A 23,795-nucleotide genomic window follows, 5' to 3' on the forward strand; every position below is an offset into this window, starting at 1 on the left:
TTGTGACTTTAATTATAATTTATGGTTATTTTGTTATTGCTATTTTCCTCTGCTTTTAAAAATGTTTTTTTTTCTGTTTCAGCTTTCTTTTTCTATTTTTTCTTTTTTTTTCTTTTAAATGTATTTTAACTTACTATAATATCCTCAATTTTATATATAAAAACAGGATGACGTGTACATAAACCTGTATTTTTAGAAGGTATGCAGATGGATTGAGGATAAAACAAAATGTGCTTTGATCTTATCTGATCATTCAACAGGCCACCAGTTTGGGATTGTGCCTGTCTCCTAAATCATCAGTATCCAGGTCTACCTGTAATCCTGTTCCCATTAAGTAGGTTCAACACAACACTCCAACAAAGCGTTTACGGTAACTTACGGTAATTGTTGCAACTGTTGCAGGATACCCAGGCAGCCAAGCCAAAATTAATGGACTCTGTTATGTGCAGTCAGCTGGGAATACACAGGCTGCAAAATGAGAGATTCCTGACTGGGGCCAGGTTTGTTCCCACACCTCCCCCCCCCCCACTTGTGGGACTTTCCTTGTGCTTGATCAATTCAGTAAAGAATGAGGAAGATCATTAATTTTTGCCGCTGCTGCAACCACACCTGCAATGTTCACATAGGAGTGATGTCCTTCAAGGACATTTTGTGGTCATCGATTAAAACTTCAAAGCTCGGGGGGGCTACTAGGGGCGCATCAGAAGATAGCTGACAATAACATCTTTCCGACCCACACAAGGTAATTTGGAGGCTGTGATGGGAGTAAATAGCCTCCCTACCCCCCCCAGGATTGTGGGGGGGGGGGACCTGCCCTTGCCTGCTGTGCCCTATACCACCCCCGAATTTGTGGGGATGGGGGCACTAGGCACAATGCCCTCCTGTGGGATTTCGGCGCTCCTGGACTCCGTCTCTGATCCGCGCCACTAGCTGCAAGAACTTCAAAAGAAACAATTAGGAAGAAGCGAATGCACATATTTCAAGGAAGGAGGGGGAGTAAAGACTGCTAACAGAAGAGATCTCTGATAAAACAAGACGAGTCGGAGGAACAAGTATAAATCATGAGAAGATACGCCAAGACTCGGTATGGCAAAGGGACTGATGGGGGAGGGGGGAAAACTTTCCTTTCTTTCCTTTATGTGATTAAACAAGAATCCCCCCCCCCTCTCACAAGTCAGAAATGTCGTTTTAAGGACTTAAGCTGTGGATTTAAGGCTGTGTGGAGATAAACTTTCGAACCAAAGCATGTTTTGAGAAGAGCGTGGAATGTATAAGGGCTTTGGAATGACGCAGTTAAAAGTGCCGTTGCCATATTGGGAAGTTCTGTCGGAGGACTTAAGTCTGGGAGGATAAATAAAGCTGTTTTTATATTGTGGGTGAAACTCCTCAGAGGGACTTAAGAACGACAGTTCTGTAATTAAAGATGGAAAGAGCGATGTTATCTATGAAAGCAATGATATATGGAAACCATCTTGATTTGAGGATTGGAAGAACGGAAAAATTCACACAGGATTATTATTGGTGTTTATCGGTTTAAGGAGATTATCAAAGAGATCATAAAGAAAAAAGAGAAAATATATGAACAAGATGTGATGTGGAAACAGCAAGATAAGACTGGATAGAATTATGAACTTTGTGTGGACTGATTTGGACATTAACGCAGTAGCAAGAAGATGATCTGAATCCCCCTTCGGATCTTGAAATATGGGTCCCCTCAACAAAATTTAAAATTCGGCTTTGTAATTCGGAATTTATGTGATGTGATTTGATTTGATTGGCCGGTTAATAAAAATTATTTTTAAAAACCAACAACTTCAAAGCTCAAAGGAAATGTCTTTCTCGAAAATTAATGTGGCTCAACTAATCATTGTATTTAGCATGTGTGGTTTAAAATATTTTAGGCACTGGGGGAGGGGATATGGGAAAGCTTTACTGCTGCCTAAAGAAGGTGTATTTCAGTATCCTATAGTCCAGTGTTTCCCAACCACTGTTCCGCGGCACACTAGTGTGCCACGAGATGTTGCCTGGTGTGCCGCGGGAAAAATTAAAAAATTCAAAAGATTTTTTTTTAAGTCAAATTTTCGATTGGGGCGCCGTCACTAGATGACCCCTGGGGTTCCCTCCCTCCCGCTCTGCACCTCCCTCCTCCTCCTCCTCCGGGGAGGCCCTTCCTGGCTCTCGGCCAAGGCTTGGCGGCTGCCACTCACTCGCTCGCCCACCCGTCCCTCCATCCCTGCACCCGGCCTCTCCCCCTCCATCCCCGGCGCGGGGGCTGCCGGGATCCGTAGTCCCCTCGCCCTTGGGCTCCGCGCCCGCGCGGGGTGCGCAAACTACGTTTCCCAGCGTGGCCTGGCGGGCCGGGCGTTTTGTTTGAAGCGCTCTTCTCCCGGCCATGGAATGAGCGCAGTGGCGGCGGCCGGGCGGGCAGGGGCTCTTCCGCGCAGACCCCGCGCAGCCTGCCTGCGCCCCCGCGGAGATCGGGCGGCAGGATGGAGCCCGGGGATCCCCGCGGAGGCGGAGCGGCGGCGGCGGCGGAGGCTGCCCCCCAGGTAGGGCTGCGTCGGGGTTTTTTTATTTTTGCAATGCTGCATCCGCGCCAGAGGGGATGCATCGGACCGCGGGGAGACCCCTTGGCGGGCGTGCAAGGCAATGCATGCGTGCAGGCGTTGCATGGAGTGCAGTGCAATGCAATGGCAACGCGGCGCCCTGCATGCATGCATGCAACTTCCACCGGCGCTCCGGACTTGGCAGGTGAGGGGGGTCCCCAGTGGGCGGCAGAGAGAGCCGGGAGGGCGAAGGGGAGCCGGGGGGGAGCAGCGCTGCTCCCCGAGCCGAGCCCGGGGGGAAACTTTGGCGTCGTTTCCCGGGTGTTGGAAGCGGAGGCTGGCGGGGGCCCCTCACCTGCAAAACCTGGTCGCCTCTCATATGTTTCGTGCATTGCATTCATCGCCCGCTTTCTCCTCCAAGTAGCTCCCGGGGGCGCGCGTGGTTCTCCCCGTGTTATCCTCGCAACAACAGCCCTGCGAGGTGGGTCAGGCGAGTGGCCCAAGGGAGCACCCAGGGATTGTCCTGGCCAGGTGGGGTGATTTGAACACTGCTCTCTGCCCGGTCTTCGTCCTCATTTAGCCCCCACATGTGCATGACTGTGCATGACTGAGGTTTTCCCCCCTCATCTTGGCTATGGTGTGAGTCTGTGCTGTTAATTAATGGGGTTCTGCCTTCGGAGAAGATGAGCCAGCCCTCAAGGAGGTGATTATGTAATTTGCTAGCAATTCATGTCCCTCCCGGCGTGACGCTGCACGCTGACGTCACGGGGCTGTAATGGTGGTGTGCCTCGAGATTTTTTTCATGAAACAAGTGTGCCTTTGCCCAAAAAAGGTTGGGAAACACTGCTATAGTCTAATGAAATGGAGATCTACTTCCATGTTGCTTTAAATATAGTAAATTGGATATATCAAGTCCATTCTGTTTGCAAACCGTGATTTTCTAAAAATGTTTCCTGACTGCTTCTACTCCATCTGGAGCCTACATAGAAGTGTATCCATGGTAGAACATTTCAATACGTAGCTAAAATTCCACACACCATATGCTAAATACAAGAGCATTTATCATCTCTCTGCATGTGGAAATGCTGCAGGTGGTTTAGGTCAGCCTTGAAAAACTTAAGTTGTATGGTATCTAGATCCTTAACAAGTTAAACAGTCTATATATCTCAACACCCTACAAACTTAATCTAAATTGTTATTTGCTGGAACTATCAAATTACATTCTCCTCCGCACAACACATGAATCTTAACACATTTCATGATATGTGTTCAGCTTTGAAAACATAACAATGTTTGCTCCACTTGTTACAGGGTGAAAACGAAAGCTCCAGCTATTTAAATTATTTTAACTTGTTCGATATATTTTCCTCAGCTGACCAGCTGTGAGAGATGAATTGTTGCTAAGAGTTATTGGGAGATACCCAACTTCATTACTTAAGTCCATTAATTTCAATGGTTCTATTCTGGACAAGGCTTAGTTGGATATCACCTGTTATCTTTGCTCTTGGAATTAACTTTCAAATACTAACATGTACCGGTACATTAAGAAATTCCATTCCATCGCAAACACACATATCCACTGAGAATATAAAGCTATATGCAAAGAAAAGAAATGTATGAATGTGCTGCCTTAAAGTAGTTCATTAGGTGATGCCAATGTCTACAATCAAAATGACTGCTATTTCTCAAGTCAGCCTCTGATAAATTACAGAGCCTTTTTGCCCAGCAAGAAATGCATGCCGTTTGTGATTTGTAAGTTTTTGAGGGGAACTTCCTAGATATAATATATACAAAGGTTTTGAATATAATATATGTTGAATATGTACTATTAAACTATATAGGATCATGACTCAGGTTCAAGACGATATAAATGTACATATCACCTCTTCCCGTAAATGCATGCTTCTTTATTCGTACACAGCTGTTATTTTAATGGAAGAAGCTACCACATGTCTCATGTCATGTAAATGAACTTATGGGGGGGGGATAACATAGAATGGATGAGATCCACTCACACATAAGACATAGCAAAGGAACTTTTTTTACATAACATTAAATATGTGCTATAGTCTACAGAAAGTCTACATCTCACATGGCACTCACTGCACAGCATATGTGTTATGCAAATAGTATAATATATATTTGAATAGTTAATACAATATGCTCTTAATTTAATGGTATACAATTGCTACAGTGCTGCTGTTATGCCCTGATGTTAAGATAAATTGTGGAAAACTAAATAAAAAGCGGCAGTTTATTCCAAATATGTCAGCTTTCTCAATCAGTTTCCTTATATATTAAACTTTTTGTACTACTCGTTATTCTGCATATCTTTTGCATTATTTAAAAATAATACATGTTGAAGAATAATTAAGATAGAAATCTTACTTTTCCCCCATAATGGATCAACAGGTTAGAGGAGAGAAATGATGCTGAATCCCTGGCGGCAACAACAACGAAGTCATAAATTTTTATTCCGCTTCACGAACATCATAGGCTGGTTCTGGAAGAAGGACCTGTAAACTACAAGTTTTGAGAGTTTTACAGCAGCTATAGCAAGGTGGGAAAAAGCCTGAGAACTGATCGCTAGAAAATCATTTACTTTTAATAAGGTTGCCAGCAGTTTATGTACACAGTGGTGTACATCTAGAAATGAAGGTTATGTACTGGCATATACTGAAGAAAACATTGCATATGCTTGTGAGGTTCACAGGTGTTGATGCCAGCTGAAAAGGGAATGGCTGAGATCCATGGTAAGAGTGACGGTGGAGAAGATAGCGTGTCAAACAAAGTTCATATGGCAACAAGCTATGTTTGTCTTATTTAAATCTAGTACTGTGAGAGAGTTGGAAACAGCAATGTTTCTTTGTATCCTTTTTCTTTGTATTTTTAGCGTGCTCTCGAAAGAGCAGTGAAAATAAACTCACATAATCCCGTCACCAAAATGGGGGAAGGAAGCAAACAAACAAACAAACAAACAAACAAACAAACAAACAAACAGAAAGCCAGTGTGGGCAAAGGTTTTCCAAAGGGCATTGCCCCAACTCCAGACTAAGAGTCACAAAGAGCAGCAGCTGAAGAAGCCACCTCAGGATGTCTGCTCCGACACCAGATGCACAGGTGGTCGAGTATTGACCCCAGAGGGAACCACTATGCAGGGACGCGGACTTATAAAAAATATTGGGGGGGGGGGCCGGGAAAGCTCATGAATAATAAATAAGCTCATGAATATGCAAATAAAGTGGCGCCGCCTCCTCGTGAGCGAATAGGGGAGAGCGTGCTGCGCCTATTAATCAGCTCCGAAGGAAATTGGGTGGAGCTTTTGCTCGGGAGGGAGGGCAGGAGGCATGCAGCCCGACCCTGTGCATTTTGGGCTGGGGGAGGGGCGGCGATGGCGCTCTGCTGGAGGGGCGCCGGAGATTATTGGGGGGCGGAGCCCCCCCAAACGAATTTTTGAGGGGGCTCGGGCCCCCTCAAGCCCCATGGAGTCTGCGCCTATGCCACTATGGCTGCCAGACCTGCTCACATGCAGCGAGCGGAGACGACTGCTGCAGTTGAAGAACCCCATCCCCAGGCAAAGCACTGTTTCCATCGGGAAATGAAAACTGGATTGATCCTTGCCTGAGTGGCTAGTACAACCAGAGGGTTCCTGCTGGGTCCGGCCTCCAAGGCAGGCATCCCCAAACTCGGCCCTCCAGCTGTTTTGGGACTACAATTCCCATCATCCCTGCCCACTGGTCCTGTCAGCTAGGGATGATGGGAGTTGTAGTCCCAAAAGAGCTGGAGGGCCGAGTTTGGGGATGCCTGCTCCAAGGTATTCAAGTGAGCTAGGATTAAATTGACAATCCACTTGTTAGCCTCCTTTTGCTTGGGTGTACCATCTTTCCTAGCACTGGTCTGCTGAGGGAGCAGAGCACGAGGCCGAGGGAGCCAGAGAAGATCTTTCGAGGGGGGCAGACAGGGGAGCTGAAATGGCCAATCCATGAGCCTTTTCTTCTTCATCTTAGGAAACAGAAAAGAGGGTGTTTAGGATCAAGAGGAGCCTTTACAATTTTTTGCCCTAGGGCCCCCTTTCATTTATAGGGAGCCATGACTAATCAAACCAAGAGCTGGACCTCATTATGGAGATACACTATACAGAAAGCCTGGGACTAAAATGGCTAATGAGGCACGATAAGAAAGATAAACTATATAGCAAGGCTGGGTCTTGAGAGAGATGAAAGAAAAGGCCAAAACTGTCATTTCTACCATTTTAATTTATATTTTTATTGATTTTATCTGCAGAAACAAAGAACATAACTTACAACCTAAATAAAAATCTGAACATAACTTGTAACTTATAACTTATGTGGAAATTGCTCGGTTTGGTTGTGTACTTTTTGATGTGTTTTATTTACTGTTTATGACTTTTGTTATGTTTCTAATTATGTAAATCTTTTTATGTGGTAAGCTGCCTTGAGCATACTTTCAACTATGGGAAGGCAGCATACAACTATGATGATGATGATGATGATGATGAAAATCAGCAGAGGCTGGCAGGACAGCATTGCACAATTGGCTTTCCAAAGCTAAGCATTGCTGCTACTGAGGGAAAGAGAGGGAGCTATGGTTAAGGTGTGATTTAGGAGGTCAGAATATAGAAAGCTTCGCTTTTGAGACTTCCCGATTTCTTTCACTTGCCTTTTACTCTGTTAAATTTCAGGTCCGTTTACAAATAAGTCCAAGGTCCTTTGTTAATTGTTCCGTGTGTGGTGTAGTTAGGGGTAATAATCCTAGGCACAATGACTGCCTGTACAATCACTGGTCAACAACAAATTTGTTGTCTGCGTTTTTTCAGTTGATTTAGGACAGATCTGATGCACTGAATCCAAAAATCACATTGGTTTTGCTCAATCAGGTCAAGTTTTTGAGCTATGGCCACATGTTGTTATTTTACATTTTTGTTCACATGTACGCTTGTGTGGAGCATTTTAGAAGAAGTTGGTGGGGGTAAAATGCCATGTCGAATAATTGTTTTGATTGGAAATGATTATTTTAATGACAAGAAGTATTCAGGTCCAATAGTTCTGGGTGATTATGTCGAAAAGGGATCAGTTTGAAGTCATAAAACCTCGAAATCTTCCATAAATTGGTGCGGCAAAGCATAAAGTTGCTTACCATGCTTATTTTGGTATTAAACTTGGTGACCAGGATAAAGCTTGGGCCCCACACATGGTGTGCAAGGCATGCAGCAAGACTCTACGTGGGTGGACCAATGGCAAGAGGAGTCTGAACTTTGGAATTCCCATGGTTTGGAGGGAGCCAACACTGACTGCTACTGCAGTCACTGACTGCTACTTTTGCGCTGTTGATGTGACTGGGATCAACAGAAAGAACCGGAGCAGCCTCAAGTATCCTGATCTTCAATCAGCACGTCGTCCTGTAGCTCATTGTTATGAAATTCCACTGCCTATCTTCGGAAAACTTCCTGACATTAGTGACAAAGATGCCTCCAGTGTTGAAGGACATGAAGAAGAAGAAGTGGTTCTTGAAGATGATGCTCCACATCCATTTTCCCAAAAGGAGTTGAATGATCTAGTTCATGACCTCAGCTTGTCAAAGGACTCTGCCGAACTGTTGGCATCCAGACTGAAGGAAAAAAACCTCCTCTCTGACCGTGCTTGCATCAGCTTCTTTCGCAACAAGCATCAAGAGTACCTCCGTTTTTTCTCGGAAGAGAAGGACTTGGTGTACTGTGCAGATATTGCGCAGCTTCTGCTCAAGCTTGGAATGCCACAGTACGAACCCAAAGATTGGAGACTGTTCATTGACAGCAGCAAGCGATCACTGAAATGTGTTCTGCTACACAACGGCAACCAGTTTGCCTCTATACCCCTGGCTCACTCGAGTACACTGAAGGAGAACTATGAAGCGAAGTATGTGCTGGAGAAAATTGGTTATGATTAGCATAAGTGGTTTATTTGTGCTGACCTGAAGATGGTGAACTTTTTGTTGGGACAACAGTCTGGCTTCACCAAGTACTCATGTTTTCTGTGCATGTGGGATAGTAGGGACCGTGCTCAGCATTACACGAAGAAGGACCGGCCTGTGCGGGAGGAATTGGTGCCTTGCAAAGAAAGGAACGTCATCAACGACCCTCTGGTGGACAGAGACATAATACTCTTCCCACTGCTGCACATCAAGCTCGGCTTAATCAAGCAGTTCACCAAGGCTCTGGACAAGGATGGTGACTGCTTCACTTACTTGTGCCAGGCTTTTCCAGGATTGACCATGGAGAAGTTGAAAGCTGGCATCTTTGACGGTCCTCAGATCCGTCAGCTCATCAGAGATCCAGAGTTCGGAAACTCAATGAACGAAGTGGAACTGGAAGCATGGAAGGCATTTGTTCTGGTAGTGAAGAACTTTCTGGGCAACAATAAGGCCAGAAACTACGCAGAACTTGTCAACAACATGCTGACTGCTTTCAGAAACCTGGGCTGCAACATGAGCATCAAGATGCACTACCTATTTTCACATATGGACCGGTTTCCTGAGAACCTGGGTTCAATGAGTGACGAGCAGGAGGAGAGATTCCATCAGGACATGAAAGAGATGGAGACCAGGTATCAGGGTCGCTGGGACACAGTCATGATGGCTGACTACTGTTGGACTCTGAAGAGAGACCTCCCTGCCGCTGAGCATTCCAGGAGTTCCAAGAAACGGAAGTTCAAGCCCTGAAGTTTGAAAAATGGTGAAGCAACATGCAATTTATGTGTACTTACCTTTATCAATGCCCACCATTCAGTTTACAGTAATTGATGTTTCTATCAGGTAATCAATATATGTTGTTGGAAAAACATTTTTTTCTCTTAAAAACATATTTAGGATGATTTGTGTTGACAAAAATCAGCTGATAATGCCACAAAAATGTAATCGATTTTGTCACAAGATCTGATTTTTTTTCAAATCAACATAGCACAAAAACCTGACCTGATGGAGAGAAACGGATGCCATTTCCTGATTCATCAGTGCAAAAATACTCTAAATCATTTGTAGAAATCTAGACATTCAAAAAGTAAAAAATTGTTGCCCAGTGTAGTCTATTTGGTGTTCCATGCCACAGATAAGTATCCTAACAATAATTGACAGGTAGAGAAATCCTGCTTACTTGTATAAAACTGAGATGTTTCATTTCCGCATGCCAAAAGGAAGTCATAACCAGGCAGGGCCATAAAACATGCTTAGAGTTTCTCCACTTTTAGCGTACACTTTTAGAGCCTAGTGTATCTGCAAGATGATTTTCTGCTAGATCAGCTGTGGTCACAAATCTAAAGATATTTTGATGCTTGCAGAGTTATAATTCCACTAAGAATTCATGCTGGCCTCTGCAGTTCAGTTGTCCACTTAATCCAAAACTCATCCAGTTTAGCACCTAGTTCAATTCTAACATAGGAAAGCGGAAGTCTACACTACTGGGATGGTGCAGAAATAGAACAGGTTAGCAGAAAGTTTGGTAAGCAGCAGCAGTGGTGGTGCCAGGAGATGGTACAGCTGCTCCTGCTACCTACTGAAAAGGCAGGTTCCAATTAGTCTCCCTAACAAAAAATTGTCCTACTGACATGGCCACTGATCATTCTCAGTTTATCTTATATTTCTCCCCCCTTCCAAAGTTATTGATGACATCCATCAGTCTTGGGACACAAGCATGTCATCCTTGATCTATCATTTAATTTACATATGCAACACTGATTTTATTCTCTGTGCAGTATATTTGTTTCCTGCTTATTTCATGTGTAGGCTATAAATATTTTTAACTTACTTTCCAGAGGTATGCTATGCTTTGATTGAATTCGGGGTGGGGAGAAATATGAAAAAAGTTACAAAATGTAGAATCATAGAATTGTGGAACTGGAAGGGGGCACCAGGGTCATCTAGACCAACCCGCTGCAATGCAGGAATCTTTCACCCAATGTGGGGCTTGAACCCACAACCCTGGAATCAGGTTTTTAAAAATAAATAAATAAATAAAAAAGTATGTCCATTTAGTGATCTTGAGTATACTCCAGGAGTGGGCGATCTTTAGCCTTCCAGATGTTATTGGACTAAAAATTCCATCAGCTCCAGCCAGCATGCACAATAGTTAGGAATGATGGCAGTTCATCTGGAGGAAGACAATTTGCCATTCCAGGCACACATTTCTTTAGAGGTACATAAGCAGAAGGAAGCACTGTGTTAGTCAATGATAAAAGGGAAAAGATTATGCTAGGCCAGATTATTTAATTCTGAATAATCTATATGTGCACGAATATATTTTACGTCTACAACATGACCATACCATACAGAAGTTCAGAATACTGGGGGAATCACATGTTCAGTTTTTCTTTCTTTTGACAGCATTAGGCCACTAGGTGTCAATCCTCCCTCACATGAAGAACTGTTAGATGGTTACTGTAGTTTCAGTTTTCTCATCAGAAAGAAGGGCGTGGTGAAAAATCAGACAGTTCCTTGCTGTTCCTTGCTATTAGGAAGAGAGGAACCCAGAATCTCAAGGGAAGAAGAATTTGTCCTGAGGTAACTGTGGACATAGTTTTTGGCTGTCTTAAAACGCAGTGAAATATACTCAGAGTCGCAAAGTGATTTCATGCTCTTTATTCAGCTCATGGTTGTGAGGAGGAATGAATGAATGTCCCCTCAAAGTATCTGCTTTATATACATTATTTACACAATGGGCTGCACATGATTGGTTAATTCTGGAATTCTACTGTAAGCCAATCAGGTTGTGGATTCACTTATATCTGGAGCATGATTGGGTGGTTCCTGCCAACCAATCATACTGCTGCATTGTTCTAGGACCAATCAGACTGCTGCATTCTGAATCCTATTGTTCTAGGACCAATCAGACTGCTGCAATTTGGATCCTATTGTTCTAGGACCAATCAGACTGCTGCAGTTTGGATCCTATTCAACTCAGTACATAACACGCAGCTAAATTGTTCTTTGTCTCAATTTGGATTGAGGCTGGTTTGGGATGAAAGGCACCAAACCACAGGTTTTCATAAGAAACAACAGGATAGATATGGATTGTCGATAATGTTGTGTGTAAACTGCTTCCCAAACTGGAAGCTGGCAGTGCCTGGAGTAAACAGGAGTATGTACCACACCCTTAGACTCCACAGGGCACCTTCTATAATGCAAAATCTAAGTCAGCCTTTTGTGGAGTGGGAACAAGCTCAGTTCTCGGTCTGTGGGGTCCCCTTTTTCTCAACAGCTGAATTGTGGTGACCCATCTGTGGAATGGGGCTTAGAATTTCCAGTGTCACAGGAGGGACAGGGTAAATAAGCCATGTGGTTACCAAGTGCCTCGTATTTATTTATTTGATTCTGACTTTTCAGCGTCGGCAGCCATTTTTATCTTGTTACATCCCGTTGAAGCCAAGGTGGCATTCCACAAATGCTCATTCATTTCAGCAATCCCACCCCAAAAGTAGGTGAATATGTTCACATGAATATATGGTGCTGCCTTACAATGAATCATGTGTTTCTCTCACCTAGCAAACCCTAATCTTACGATCTACACTTCTCTGACGCCTCAGCTGGGTCTTTTCCACCCCTACTGCTTAAAATCCTTTTAACTGGGGAGGCCGGGGAATGGTACCTTCTCCATTCAAAGCATATGTTGTACTACTGGTGTATGATCTTTCCAAGTACCTAGAGTGCTATGCCACACCTTTATAAATGAAACCTGAAATATCAATAGGGCAGCCCCATTTTTTTGCATAGACACCTATCCTTTTTTTAAAAAAAAATTAAAAACTGTACCTTCATCCAAAAATGGATTTCAAGGTGGTATACATAAGAATGAAAACAACGCAAAGCCACAATATAAAAGTATTGAGAGGAATAAAACTATTCTGCCCTCCCCCAAAGCAATATTGATACAAAAAACCCTGAACAACTTCGGTCCAAGGTTACTTAAGGACTACCTGAGCCCTTAAAGCCCTTATAACATTTCTGCTCCATGACTAAGGAATTCTTCTTCAAGAGTCTTCACCTGTAGTTACAAACACCTTTTTCCAAATTGTCATATCTTATTATTCTTCCATTGTCTCACAGCATTGCAGCCAAGGATGATTTTCAGGCAGTGCAAAATGCTTTCATATTCCCTGTCTTGTAACATATGATAACATTTTTAGCACCTTTGCTTTGTGAGAAAGAAAGTATCAGTTGAGCCTCACCTGTCTAGAATTACTCTATTACGTTCAGTTATTTTAATGCATTTAGGACTAGGAGAGATGAAAAATAAAGAGCAGTAATTGCTCCCTACCCCCATCCCTTCTCTCTCTCTCTCTCTCTCTCTCTCTCTCTCTCTCTCTCTCTCTCTCTCTCTCCTTTTGTAATCATAGCTAGGAAATTTGTGAGAACAACCTTCCCCCCATTGAATAATCCCATCAGTGCTGCAGATAAAATACTAATGAGCTTTGTCAAGAGTCTAATTGTATTCATGTTCATCCTGAGCTGCTCAGCTGACAGCCTATATTTTGCTGTTGGAGGGAGGGGGGAATCACATTTTCCCAATACAAAATTAATTATGGCAAAATCACACACCAGTACTAGCAAAGCAATATGCTACAAGTTCTTCCTTGGTCTCCTGGGAATGTCCCTGCCCACCTTCCTGTTATTTTAGGATGTCTCCGCAGGTTTTGCTTTCTCATTAGGTTTTCAGCCATTTCTGCATCATGTGAGGCCATGTTCTGATTTTGAAACACATTCAGGTTGTGAATGGGTTTTAAAAAATAAATAAATTATCAATGAATTAAAAAAAATATCAAAGGAAATTCATGTTTTGGGGTTTTATTGAATCTTTTGTGAAACACAATGGAAAGACCACTAATTATTTTTAGCTGAGCAGGATTCATGGCTGACAAATCCAAAATATGTTTTCATACATTCATACGCTACCCAATAGTCTGTGAAATCACAATGAGGAGAGAGACAAGACAAACCTGTGTGACCCTTTTGTTTCTCAGCTACTTTGGATACCACTAGTCTTGGTGTTTTTCTGGAATGGCTCAAGGAAGTAGGAGTTGGAAGTTCTGTATTACAGTGGTACCTTGGGTTAAGAAATCAATTCATTCTGAAGGTCCGTTCTTAACCTGAAACTGTTATTAACCTGAGGTACCACTTTAGCTAATGGGGCCTCCCGCTGCTGCCGTGTGATTTCTGTTCTCATCCTGAGCTAAAGTCCTTAACCCGAGGTACTATTTCTGGGTTAGCGGAGTCTATAACCTGAAGCGTCTGTAACCTGAAGCGTATGTAACCCGAGGAACCACTGTACACGCGTTCTGATGCTACCTGCAGAAGCTAGAAGATCATTACTCAGCTCCATGGCTTGGGGTCTGTGGAGTCCCACAAGAGTCCATTCAGTCCTGTGCTACTTTATATCTATATGAAACAATTGAGAGCTGTCATCTAGGCCCCTGTGTCATCTATATGTTTATGACACACAGATTCACCTCTCCATTCCATTGGAATCAGAAAGGTGTTGATAAACAGCTAACTCCAACTTTGAGCTGTGTGATTTACTGGCTGGCATGCTCTATGAGATCGGCAGGTGGGGCCTTTTTAGTGTTGTTGCCACTGAAGGCTTTCTGACTGGGCCTTTTCAGTGGTGGTTCCCTTCTTGTCTGTCTCCTTCATCATGTAATCTTTGGATGAAGGGTGGTATACAAATCTAATAAATAATTACTATTATTGACTTTCATGACAATTCTCTTTTTTAAAAAAATTAAAATACCGTTTACCCAGGAATTTGACAATTGAAAACCCTTGCAACCCTAAAATTGAGAGAATGTTCTTAGAATGCTTCCGTAGTTTATTTTATGATTTTATTTTATGTGCTGGCCTCTTTCGGGAGAAAGGGCAGGATATAAATTGGGGAGGGGGGAGAAGACGCAGCTACATATCCTCCTAAATGTATGTATGAGGCTTAAATTGGCTCTTGACAGATATATAAAACTATATAGCTTTCAAGTAGGCAAAGAAGGGTGATGTGCCTCTAGGTATATCTCCTTTTCAAAAGAGAAACCCATCTGAGACTTTTCTGACATTGGTGTTATGACTGGAAGATGTGAGGTAAGTAGTACAACAACACAGACTTTGAATTTATTTCTTTTTAAACGTGTCCAACCCTGTAATGCTAATTTTGAGGGGGGGGGAATTGGTTGACAGTTCCTAAGGAAAAAAGCTCCTGAGAAAAGGTGAAGGTGTACCCTTCAATGTGCAAAATGTTCTTAAATTAATCCTGGCAGAGGTTTTTCATGGCAGCCCTAAAGATAATCCAAATAATTTTAGCTGTGTCACAAATGCCAGACCCTGTTATCTGGAGAAAAGGCTGATATGTTTATAAAAATTTGTATCTCACACTCTGTTAAAAGCATTTTTCTTCTGTGCTAATTTTGCTGGCAGTCCAGATAGCTGAAACCAGGAACTAACAGAATTTCCCAGGGTAGAAAATTCAACAGGACATCACAGAATGCAAGCTCATTTTGACCTCCCGTGAAGAATGTGCAGCAGTGAATGTCTCCTATCAATAAGCAAGTGATAATGCATTGAAAGCTTGATGAGGCTTTCCTGATGGCAGTGCAAATGAATTAGTGCCAGAGAAAGAGAATTATCATTGTGTGTTGAACACCCTATAATTTTTCCTGTCAGTGGAACAGTTAAGATTACTGCCAGCACTGGTTTATGCATGGGGGAAGGATAAAGATTAATAATAAAGTTGCAAAGCAAAGGCAAGCTGTGACTGCAGTTAGCAGGAATAAAAGAACAGACAAATGACAGCCAGTTTTGATCCAGTGAATAACCGCTTACTTACTGACCAGAATAGTCAATGGTGAAGAAGACATGATTTGGGAAATCCTGGTCTAAGGCAAGCTGAGTCCCTTCTAGTACAGTGGTAAAGGTAAATGGGTAAAGGGACCCCTGACCATTAGGTCCAGTGGTGACTGACTGGGGTTGCGGTGCTCATCTTGCTTTATTGGCCGAGGGAGCCGGCGTACAGCTTCCGGGTCATGTGGCCAGCATGACAAAGCCGCTTCTGGCGAACCAGAGCAGCACACGGAAACGCCGTTTTCCTTCCCGCCAGAGTGGTACCTATTTATCTACTTGCACTTTGACATGCTTTCGAACTGCCAGGTTGGCAGGAGCAGGGACCGAGCAACGGGAGCTCACCCCGCTCACCGCCGACCTTCTGATCGGCAAGTCCTAGGCTCTGTGGTTTAACCCACAGCGCCACCGGCGTCCCAGTACAGTGGTACCTCGGGTTAAGTACTTAATTTGTTCCGGAGGTCTGTTCTTAACAGGGACGCGGACTTAGAAAAAATATTGGGGGGCCCGGGAAAGCTCATGAATAATAAATAAGCTCATGAATATGCAAATAAAGTGGCTCCGGCCCTAAATAGGGCAAGCCACGCCCCCCAGCCAGCCGATTGGCTGGCTGGGAGGTGTGGCCAGTCGGGATTCCCCTGTTCTCGCGGGATTTCTGGCCGGGGCTCTCCGATTAGGGCGCGCGGCTGGCTGGCTGGCGAAGGAGCAGGTGGGGAGGAGGCGGGGGACGGCGGTGGCGCTCTGCTGGAAGGGCGCCCGCCCGAGATTATTGGGGGGGCTGAGCCCCCCCAAAAAATTTTTTGAGGGGGCTCAAGCCCCCTCAAGCCCCATGGAGTCGGCGCCTATGGTTCTTAACCTTAAACTGTTCTTAACCTGAAGCACCACTTTAGCTAATGGGGCCTCCCGCTGCTGCCACGCCACCGGAGCACAATTTCTGTTCTCATCCTGAAGCAAAGTTCTTAACCTGAAGCACTATTTCTGGGTTAGCGGAGTCTGTAACTTAAAGCGTATGTAACCTGAAGTGTATGTAACCCGAGGTACCACTGTACTCAGCTTAGTCACATGAAAACAGCAGCAGCAATACAATTAAAATGGGCAGGAAAATCAGGAAAAAGACAGCAGTAAAGAGAGAAAAAATGCAAGAGCCTTGCTGCTGTTTCGGTTCTGCTGCAGCTTGTTTTTAATAGCATAAAAAGTAGTTATGTCTACAGATTTATAGATCAATAGATAATGTGGATACTTTCCCTCCCTTTCTCTGAGAGGGAGGGCAAGTGAGTTTGCACAAAGGGGACGGAGGAGGGCAGTAGTGCAGGCTTTTGTCCCAGTGACAAAATCTGTTGATCCGGCACTGTGGCAAACTCAGAAATAAAAACTACAATTCCAAACTGTTCATACTTATACCAAAGCAGAGACCTAATGTTTACACAGAATGTGCTTTGTGGGTAACCCTAACTCTTTCTGTTTAAGTGGATAACTCTACCACCTCAGTAAAAGCAGGGGGGTTACTGCCAGAAACTCCACCGTGTTGCAGTCAGTTTTGTGACTAGTTCACGATTAACAGAAGTGTTACATACATAGTCGTTGTGACATGTTGTTAACAGACACATTTATCTTTGAGATACAGACCAGTCCCTACTGCCTTTCATGAAAACCACTTTTTCTGAGTCTTCATTGTGGTCCAGCAGCTTCTAGGACTGACTCACATATTCCAATGACCAGCCAGAGAAGGTTTTGGTGTTACTTCTGCCGGAAAACTGGAAGACCAGCCATAGCTGAAGGTGCATGTTTGATTGCCGTTGAGTAAGTCTCCCCCACTTTTTTGGCAATCATCTGCTGTTGTGGTTGGTAGCTTTTTGAGCATAATATTGTGATAGAGAGCTTCTGGGACAAATTTATTGAGCTTGCAGTATTGTTAAATAAAATGGGTTGTTTTATTTCCCTTATGTGGTTTGGATTTCTGGTCCTAATTAACTGGTATCTTTAATCCTTACACTGACTTATGTTGGTGCCTTCACATTTAATGTGCATAGTCCACATGACATTACCCACAGACATCAGCCTGTAATTTTTGGTTTACCCAGGAAGGGAATGATCCAATAAGTTGGGCCCTCTGAAAATTGGTTTTAGTGTTTGAGGGGGATCAATGGTCACTTTCTGCTACCTCCACTATTTCCTCAGTGCTTCCATTTAATTTCTCTTCTGGCTGTGCTCCTATTTCCAGTGTGCTCCTGAATGGATTCTCTCTCTCTCTCTCTCTCTCTCTCTCTCTCTCTCTCTCCCTCCCTCCCTCCCTCCCTCCCTCCCTCCCTCCCTCAGATTTGCACAAAACTACGAAACTGCACAAGCAGGCCACATTTTTAAAAAAATCTACACCAGAAATATTGAGCAGCAATCTGAAAATTATGTGCTTAGAATTTACCATTGTTTTCATTTCTTTTCCAGCCTGCTAGCAAGGGTGTGTGAGGCACTTAGCCCCCCCCCCCTTTTGATCCTTCATATTAGCACAAAAACAGAAAACTGTGCAAACAATTTTTCAATTGCCTGTGTGCTTTTGTATACCTCCTGTGTGGGGAGATTTTCATAAAACAAGGTGGGCATGGCTATCTGGGCGTATGTGCCCTGTCAATACATAACTGGGATAACAGAATCAACAAATTGGAAGGTAAGGACAAGCACAAAAGGGAATGGCTACTTCTATAAATGGAAAAGATTGAAGTTCCTCCTCCGATCCAAATATATGCAGTTGGTGATGACTCTTGTCTAATTCAAATGGGGCGGACAGCATTAACAGCTAAACAATGCTCAAATGTGGACAAGCCCTGAGTTTTAACTTACAGCGGTACCTCGGTTTACGAACTTAATCCGTTCCGGAAATCAGTTCTTAAACCGAAACCGTTCTTAAACCAAGGCGCGCTTTCCCTGATGAGGGCTCCCACCGCCGGTGCCCTTCTACCATCTGGCTTCCGTTCTTAGACCGAGGTAAAGTTCTCAAACCAGGACACTACTTCCAGCTTTGCGGAGTTCATAAACCGAATAGTTCATAAACAGGACTGTTCTTAAACCGATGTACCACTGTATTCAAGACTGATTGCAGATTTGGAATCAGGGGTACCAAGTTGAATAAAATACTGGGTAAGCCCCGCCCCCATCACATGATGAGGCATATGCACACCATTTGAATGGCAATGCACATCAACTTTTGGGGGGCTGTCCCCCATCAAATATTTTATTGAGAAGGGGCAAAGGGACCTCGGCACCGAGGAGTTGGCTCCTATGTCTGGGATGTAACGCCCTTTGAAGCTTTATCAACCACATACAACACAAGCACAAAAAATAGCAGTTTTAACTGAGAAATAATCTCTGTTTTCAAGACTGGGGAAGAGAGTGCACTCTTCTTCTGTTCTATATATGATTATTGTTTTCAGGCTGCAACATTTGTACTATGAACGCAACCCTGAGGGGGCAAGGACTGAGGGGAGAGAGTGTAAGGAGGCTGCAAGGTTTGGTAGGAAAGAAGGAAGGGGCAGACAAATCCATTTAATGTTCACAAAGTGGTAAGCAAGAAGTCATCTTCAGACTAGATATTAAGGAAATAGTGTGAGGGGTGGGAGAAAAAGATGCTCCTAGGCAAGGTAAAAAACACCCATTCTTCAGTTAATAAGGTGGAGCAGAGGAGGTATTGCACATCGATAATTGGGTTACAGTGTGACAATGGCTGCAGCTCTCCTTTGAAAATACAAACATCAGCAGTTATTCTTTTCTGCTTAGCTCTAATTAGAACACACAGGGCTCCTGCAAGAGAGTGGCAAGCAGATAAAAATGTAATGGTCCTTATAGTAACAAAGCTGGAGATTAATTTTAACGGTCCACATTAGTAAGAAGTTAATAAAACGTTTGCAATAGATATTAGTGATGTAACTTGTGAAATTATTTTCTCTAACAGTCCGGCTTTATTGCCTTGTAGTAGCATAAGGCAGAACTATTTTGAGAGATTGTTATGAGATCTTGAGGAACTGCTGGAAGCCCAGTGAGTCTTAAGTTTGGAGGAGAGAGTTAACCAATTCAAAACAGGTCAAACCTGCTGGACTGCTTTGCTTGCTGGAATGGTCAAGCTAGGCTCTTCTCCCTCCCCCTTAAGGAATGCTGATCATGCAAGGAAGCCTGCAGTTCTGCAGATGCGAAAGACAAGATTGAGGCTAAAATATACAAAGATGACTGAGCTGCTCTCTGCAAGGATCTAAAGGTGATGACTGCACCCCACCAACCCACAAACAAAATCTGATGGGCGGGCATGGAATATTCAGCTGTGAATCAACCTGTATATCTGTAAATAAATTCAAATATTACAAAATGTCATAAACATCCTGTGACCTCCAAATCAAGGCCAGGCCTGCACAGGAGAACCCCATAAAATTCTCACTGCCATGTACATGGCATCCTTATAAGTTGGTGTTCGATTTCTCCATGTCTAGCAACCCCCACCTGTTAACAATTCTCTGCTCGGGGATCATGAAAGTGATAAAGGATGGGGTATAAATCTAAATAATGAATGAATGAATGAATGAATGAATGAATGAATGAAACATCTGCTGTTAATGTGTGGGAAGTGGAGCAAATTATATCCATACCTGCTGGAAATGTGAAAAAGTGGGTACCGTAAATTGGGAACGATATCGTAAGTCGTAAAAGTGGCATGAATGGATATTCTATGAACTGAATCTCCTGTGCTTTCTGTTGGTTTTTTTAAAAACAAAAACAAAAACAAACTGAGGGGGGGCCTGGAATTTGAATTTAGTATGGAATTTACCGTAATTACATCAACAGAAAGAAAAAGAAAAAGCCACCAATGCTTTTCACACAACACAGCCACAGAAGAAGACTGGTTCAACTAGACTTGGTACCTGACCTCTGAGACTAAACTCAATAAATTGCCATGAGTGCATGAAGGAAGACAGAGAAAAGGAAGTTGTTAAAGACTTTAGACTCATTTAGATCATTATTTATATGAACCAGAAATGCCATATGGTCACTGATGCTTATGAAGGCTTTTTGCTGCCAGCATAAATTATCTTGTGTTGTATGAACTGGGTGCTGGGACAAGTATGTTCCCTACCTCCCCCTTTTAAATTATTTCTACTTAGCAAATACATACCCTGAGAGTCAATACATTTTTTATAAATTATTAAAGATTTGTGTGTTTATAGTGAACAGGTGGTATGCAACTAAGCCATACTCAAAGCAGGCCCATTGAAATCAATTGACTAATTTAAGTCCATATTGATTTCAATAGTAGCATGACTCCCATTGAAGTTACTAAACAGTTATAAACTCTGGTAAACTTACACCTTAAAAATGTGGTGACGCCATTCCTCCTTTCCACTCCCATTTCAATCCCCCGCCCCATAAGGTTGAAATTTCCTTATTTGACAGCAGGTGGCAAACCCATTGATTTCCTCAGAATGTCCTTCCCACAGTTAATAACATGGTTTTCATTGTTACACCTTCTTGTTACATTGTTACAACTTCTGCATTTCATTTCCCCAATGACACTTTTTACAACCACCACACCCTTTCCAATCATGTCTATCCAGAGGAGCATCTCTGGAACACAATGTGTTTGGCTAAGTGGACTCTGTCTACAAAAGCCTGTGGAAATATATTTTGTGAAGTCTTTAAGGTGCCACAAGATTCTTTGTTGTTTTCCCAGGAGTAAATTTCTGAGAGCTGGTAATTTTTTTAACTATTTAAAGTAGCTTCCCATAGGAACTCTTTTTTTTTGGCAGAAATGGGAGGGGGTGGAAGAGACTCAGGAATGCCAAAGGTTAACAGGAAACTAACCCCTAGCTCATATTTTTTTGAAAAAATGCTGCGACCATATATTTCATATGCTGCATAGCAGTGATGGTGCTCCTGGCAGGAACTTTCCCCACCTCAACCCCTGGAGGCAGTGGCGAAGCATATGCCCATGCTGCCCAGGGCAGGCGGGCTCCCAAAGGGGGGGAATGAAGGGTGCCCTCCCAGGCGCGGTATAGCAGCTTGGGTGCACAGAGCGCCGTGTGCGCCCGCCACCCATGGGGGAGGAGCAAGCCGCTGATGGCGGACATTCAGCGCGCCCCCTGTCCATGACTCCAAAGCCTCCCCCAGCTGTCAAAACGAAGGGGAAAGGGAGGAATACCGCTGGCAAAGCGATGCAGCTCCCTCCCTTCCCCCGATGGCTCGCGGTAGGCTTGGGAGTCGTGGGCGGGCGGCATGCCAAATGTCACCCCCCTCAGCGAAGACACCTGGGGCGGTCCACCCACACCGCACCCCCCTTCCTCTGCCCCTGCCAGGAGGCCCCAGGGCAGGAAAGGAAAAATGTGAAGCACAGTGAGAACACCCATTCCTATCCTCAATCCATTGGCCCATCCAGTTCAGTGTTGTTTTCTACACATGGAAGAACAGCTGGGAGCAGTTTGCCAAGATTTCTGAGAGGGGACTTAACCTGGGATCTTCTACATGCAGAGCCTGTCCTCTACATATGTTTTTTAAAAAAGCAAATATTATATTTGAAATATGTATTAGGCTAGAACTGTCCTTTAATACATGGCAGGCTGAACAGATGCAGTCTCCCTATTACTGGGCTTCCATGCAAGAAAGAGGAGGTTCACCAGGAGAACCGATGCCAAACAGGCAGTTCTTGAAAAGCACAGAGTCTTTGCCAAGGGTTTTTTTTAAAAAAGGCAAGAGCCCTTTGATGCTGAATTAAAACCAAATCCTTAAATTGCTGTTACCCAATTCAAATGAGTGGTGATTATATGATAGTACAAGTTTTCGTTTGGACATGCAATTTTGAGCAAAGCCTGACAAAACCAACTGAAGAAGAAAAGTTAACTAAAACATAATTGATGCAAAAATAATTTCATTTAATACAATCAAAATAAGATGAAACGTATATGCTAGGAACTCCCGTCTTGCAGTCAGGCCACAAAGTAGAAGGCGCTGTTTGTGCATTGCATTCTTATATGACGGAAAGGAATTTCTTGCTTCAAAGGAATTGCAGAAAAGCTTATCTTGGGCAAAAGATAATAAAGGGATTGTTGAAGCAGGACAGAAGACGATAGGAGAGCAATAGAAGCAAAAAAAAGTAAGTAATGATAATGTTGACTGTCCTGAATTTTTCTGGACAATGAAGATGTCTCTACTGCTTTTTGACATGAAAAAACCCTCTTTTGTAACAATAGTATATCCATAATTTTACCATTTCAGCCCATAGCCCTGTTGCTGTCCATTTAAAAATTGTTATTTAATTTTGTGACTCCTAGAGAGGCTGCTCTAGAACACCCTGTATGTGCCACTGGGTACGCAGAAAGTATTAATTAACAATCAATGTGACTTAACGAATTCATTTGTTCTTACCAGTTCAAACCACGTGGGACTAAAAAGAAACTCTAGGTACATGGCCAGCTGGCCAGTCTGTCTTCTTCTTAGACAAATGGCACAAGCCCTCAGGGGATCTTGAACCATCCATTAATATGTCCGTGGCAGGCCTCCCTCCCAGGTAAAGCTCCTGAAGTTAAACATGCTTGTAGTGGTAACAGCAGGTTTTATCTACCAAGCAGATAACAGCACTTGTGGTGATGGTGTAGAGCAGTGTTTCCCAACCTTTTTTGGGCAAAGGCACACTTGTTTCATGAAAAAAATCTCGAGGCACACCACCATTACAGCCCCGTGACGTCAGCGCGCAGCGTCACGACGGGAGGGACATGAATTGCTAGCAAATTACATAATCACCTCCTTGAGGGCTGGCTCATCTTCTCCGAAGGCAGAACCCCATTAATTAACAGCACAGACTCACACCATAGCCAAGACGAGGGGGGAAAACCTCAGTCATGCACAGTCATGCACATGTGGGGGCTAAATGAGGACGAAGACCGGGCAGAGAGCAGGGTTCAAATCACCCCACCTGGCCAGGACAATCCCTGGGTGCTCCCTTGGGCCACTCGCCTGACCCACCTCGCAGGGCTGTTGTTGCGAGGATAACACGGGGAGAACCACGCGCGCCCCCGGGAGCTCCTTGGAGGAGAAAGCGGGCGATGAATGCAATGCACGAAATATATGAGAGGCGACCAGGTTTTGCAGGTGAGGGGCCCCCGCCAGCCTCCGCTTCCAACACCCGGCGCAATGATGACGAAGTTTCCCCCCGGGCTCGGCTCGGGGAGCAGCGCTGCTCCCCCCCGGCTCCCCTTCGCCCTCCCAGCTCTCTCTGCCGCCCACTGGGGACCCCCCTCACCTGCCAAGTCCGGAGCGCCGGTGGAAGTTGCATGCATGCATGCAGGGCGCCGCGTTGCCATTGCATTGCACTGCACTCCATGCAACGCCTGCACGCATGCATTGCCTTGCACGCCC

The 23,795-nt window shown here is 44.0% G+C and overlaps 1 protein-coding gene across 2 annotated transcripts in view; it reads right to left on the bottom strand.

Moving 5' to 3' along the window:
* Nucleotides 1-6,648, bottom strand: part of LOC308593446 (cytidine monophosphate-N-acetylneuraminic acid hydroxylase-like) — a 33,664-nt gene extending 27,016 nt beyond the window's left edge. The window contains exons 1-2 of one of the 2 annotated variants that reach the window (XM_081205806.1): nucleotides 6,425-6,648; nucleotides 4,935-5,062 (exon numbers count right to left, since the gene is read on the bottom strand). In XM_081205806.1, the coding sequence (XP_081061932.1) occupies nucleotides 4,935-4,945 (11 nt within the window). In that variant the 5' untranslated portion in view covers nucleotides 4,946-5,062; nucleotides 6,425-6,648. Of the gene's footprint in view, nucleotides 1-4,934; nucleotides 5,069-6,424 lie in introns of those variants that run through there. The other variant, XM_081205805.1, reaches the window with a different exon arrangement.
* Nucleotides 6,649-23,795: the final 17,147 nt, after the last annotated feature.

The sequence above is a fragment of the Podarcis bocagei genome (assembly GCF_964188305.1).
Source record: "Podarcis bocagei genome assembly, chromosome: 8".
Lineage (NCBI taxonomy): Eukaryota > Metazoa > Chordata > Lepidosauria > Squamata > Lacertidae > Podarcis > Podarcis bocagei.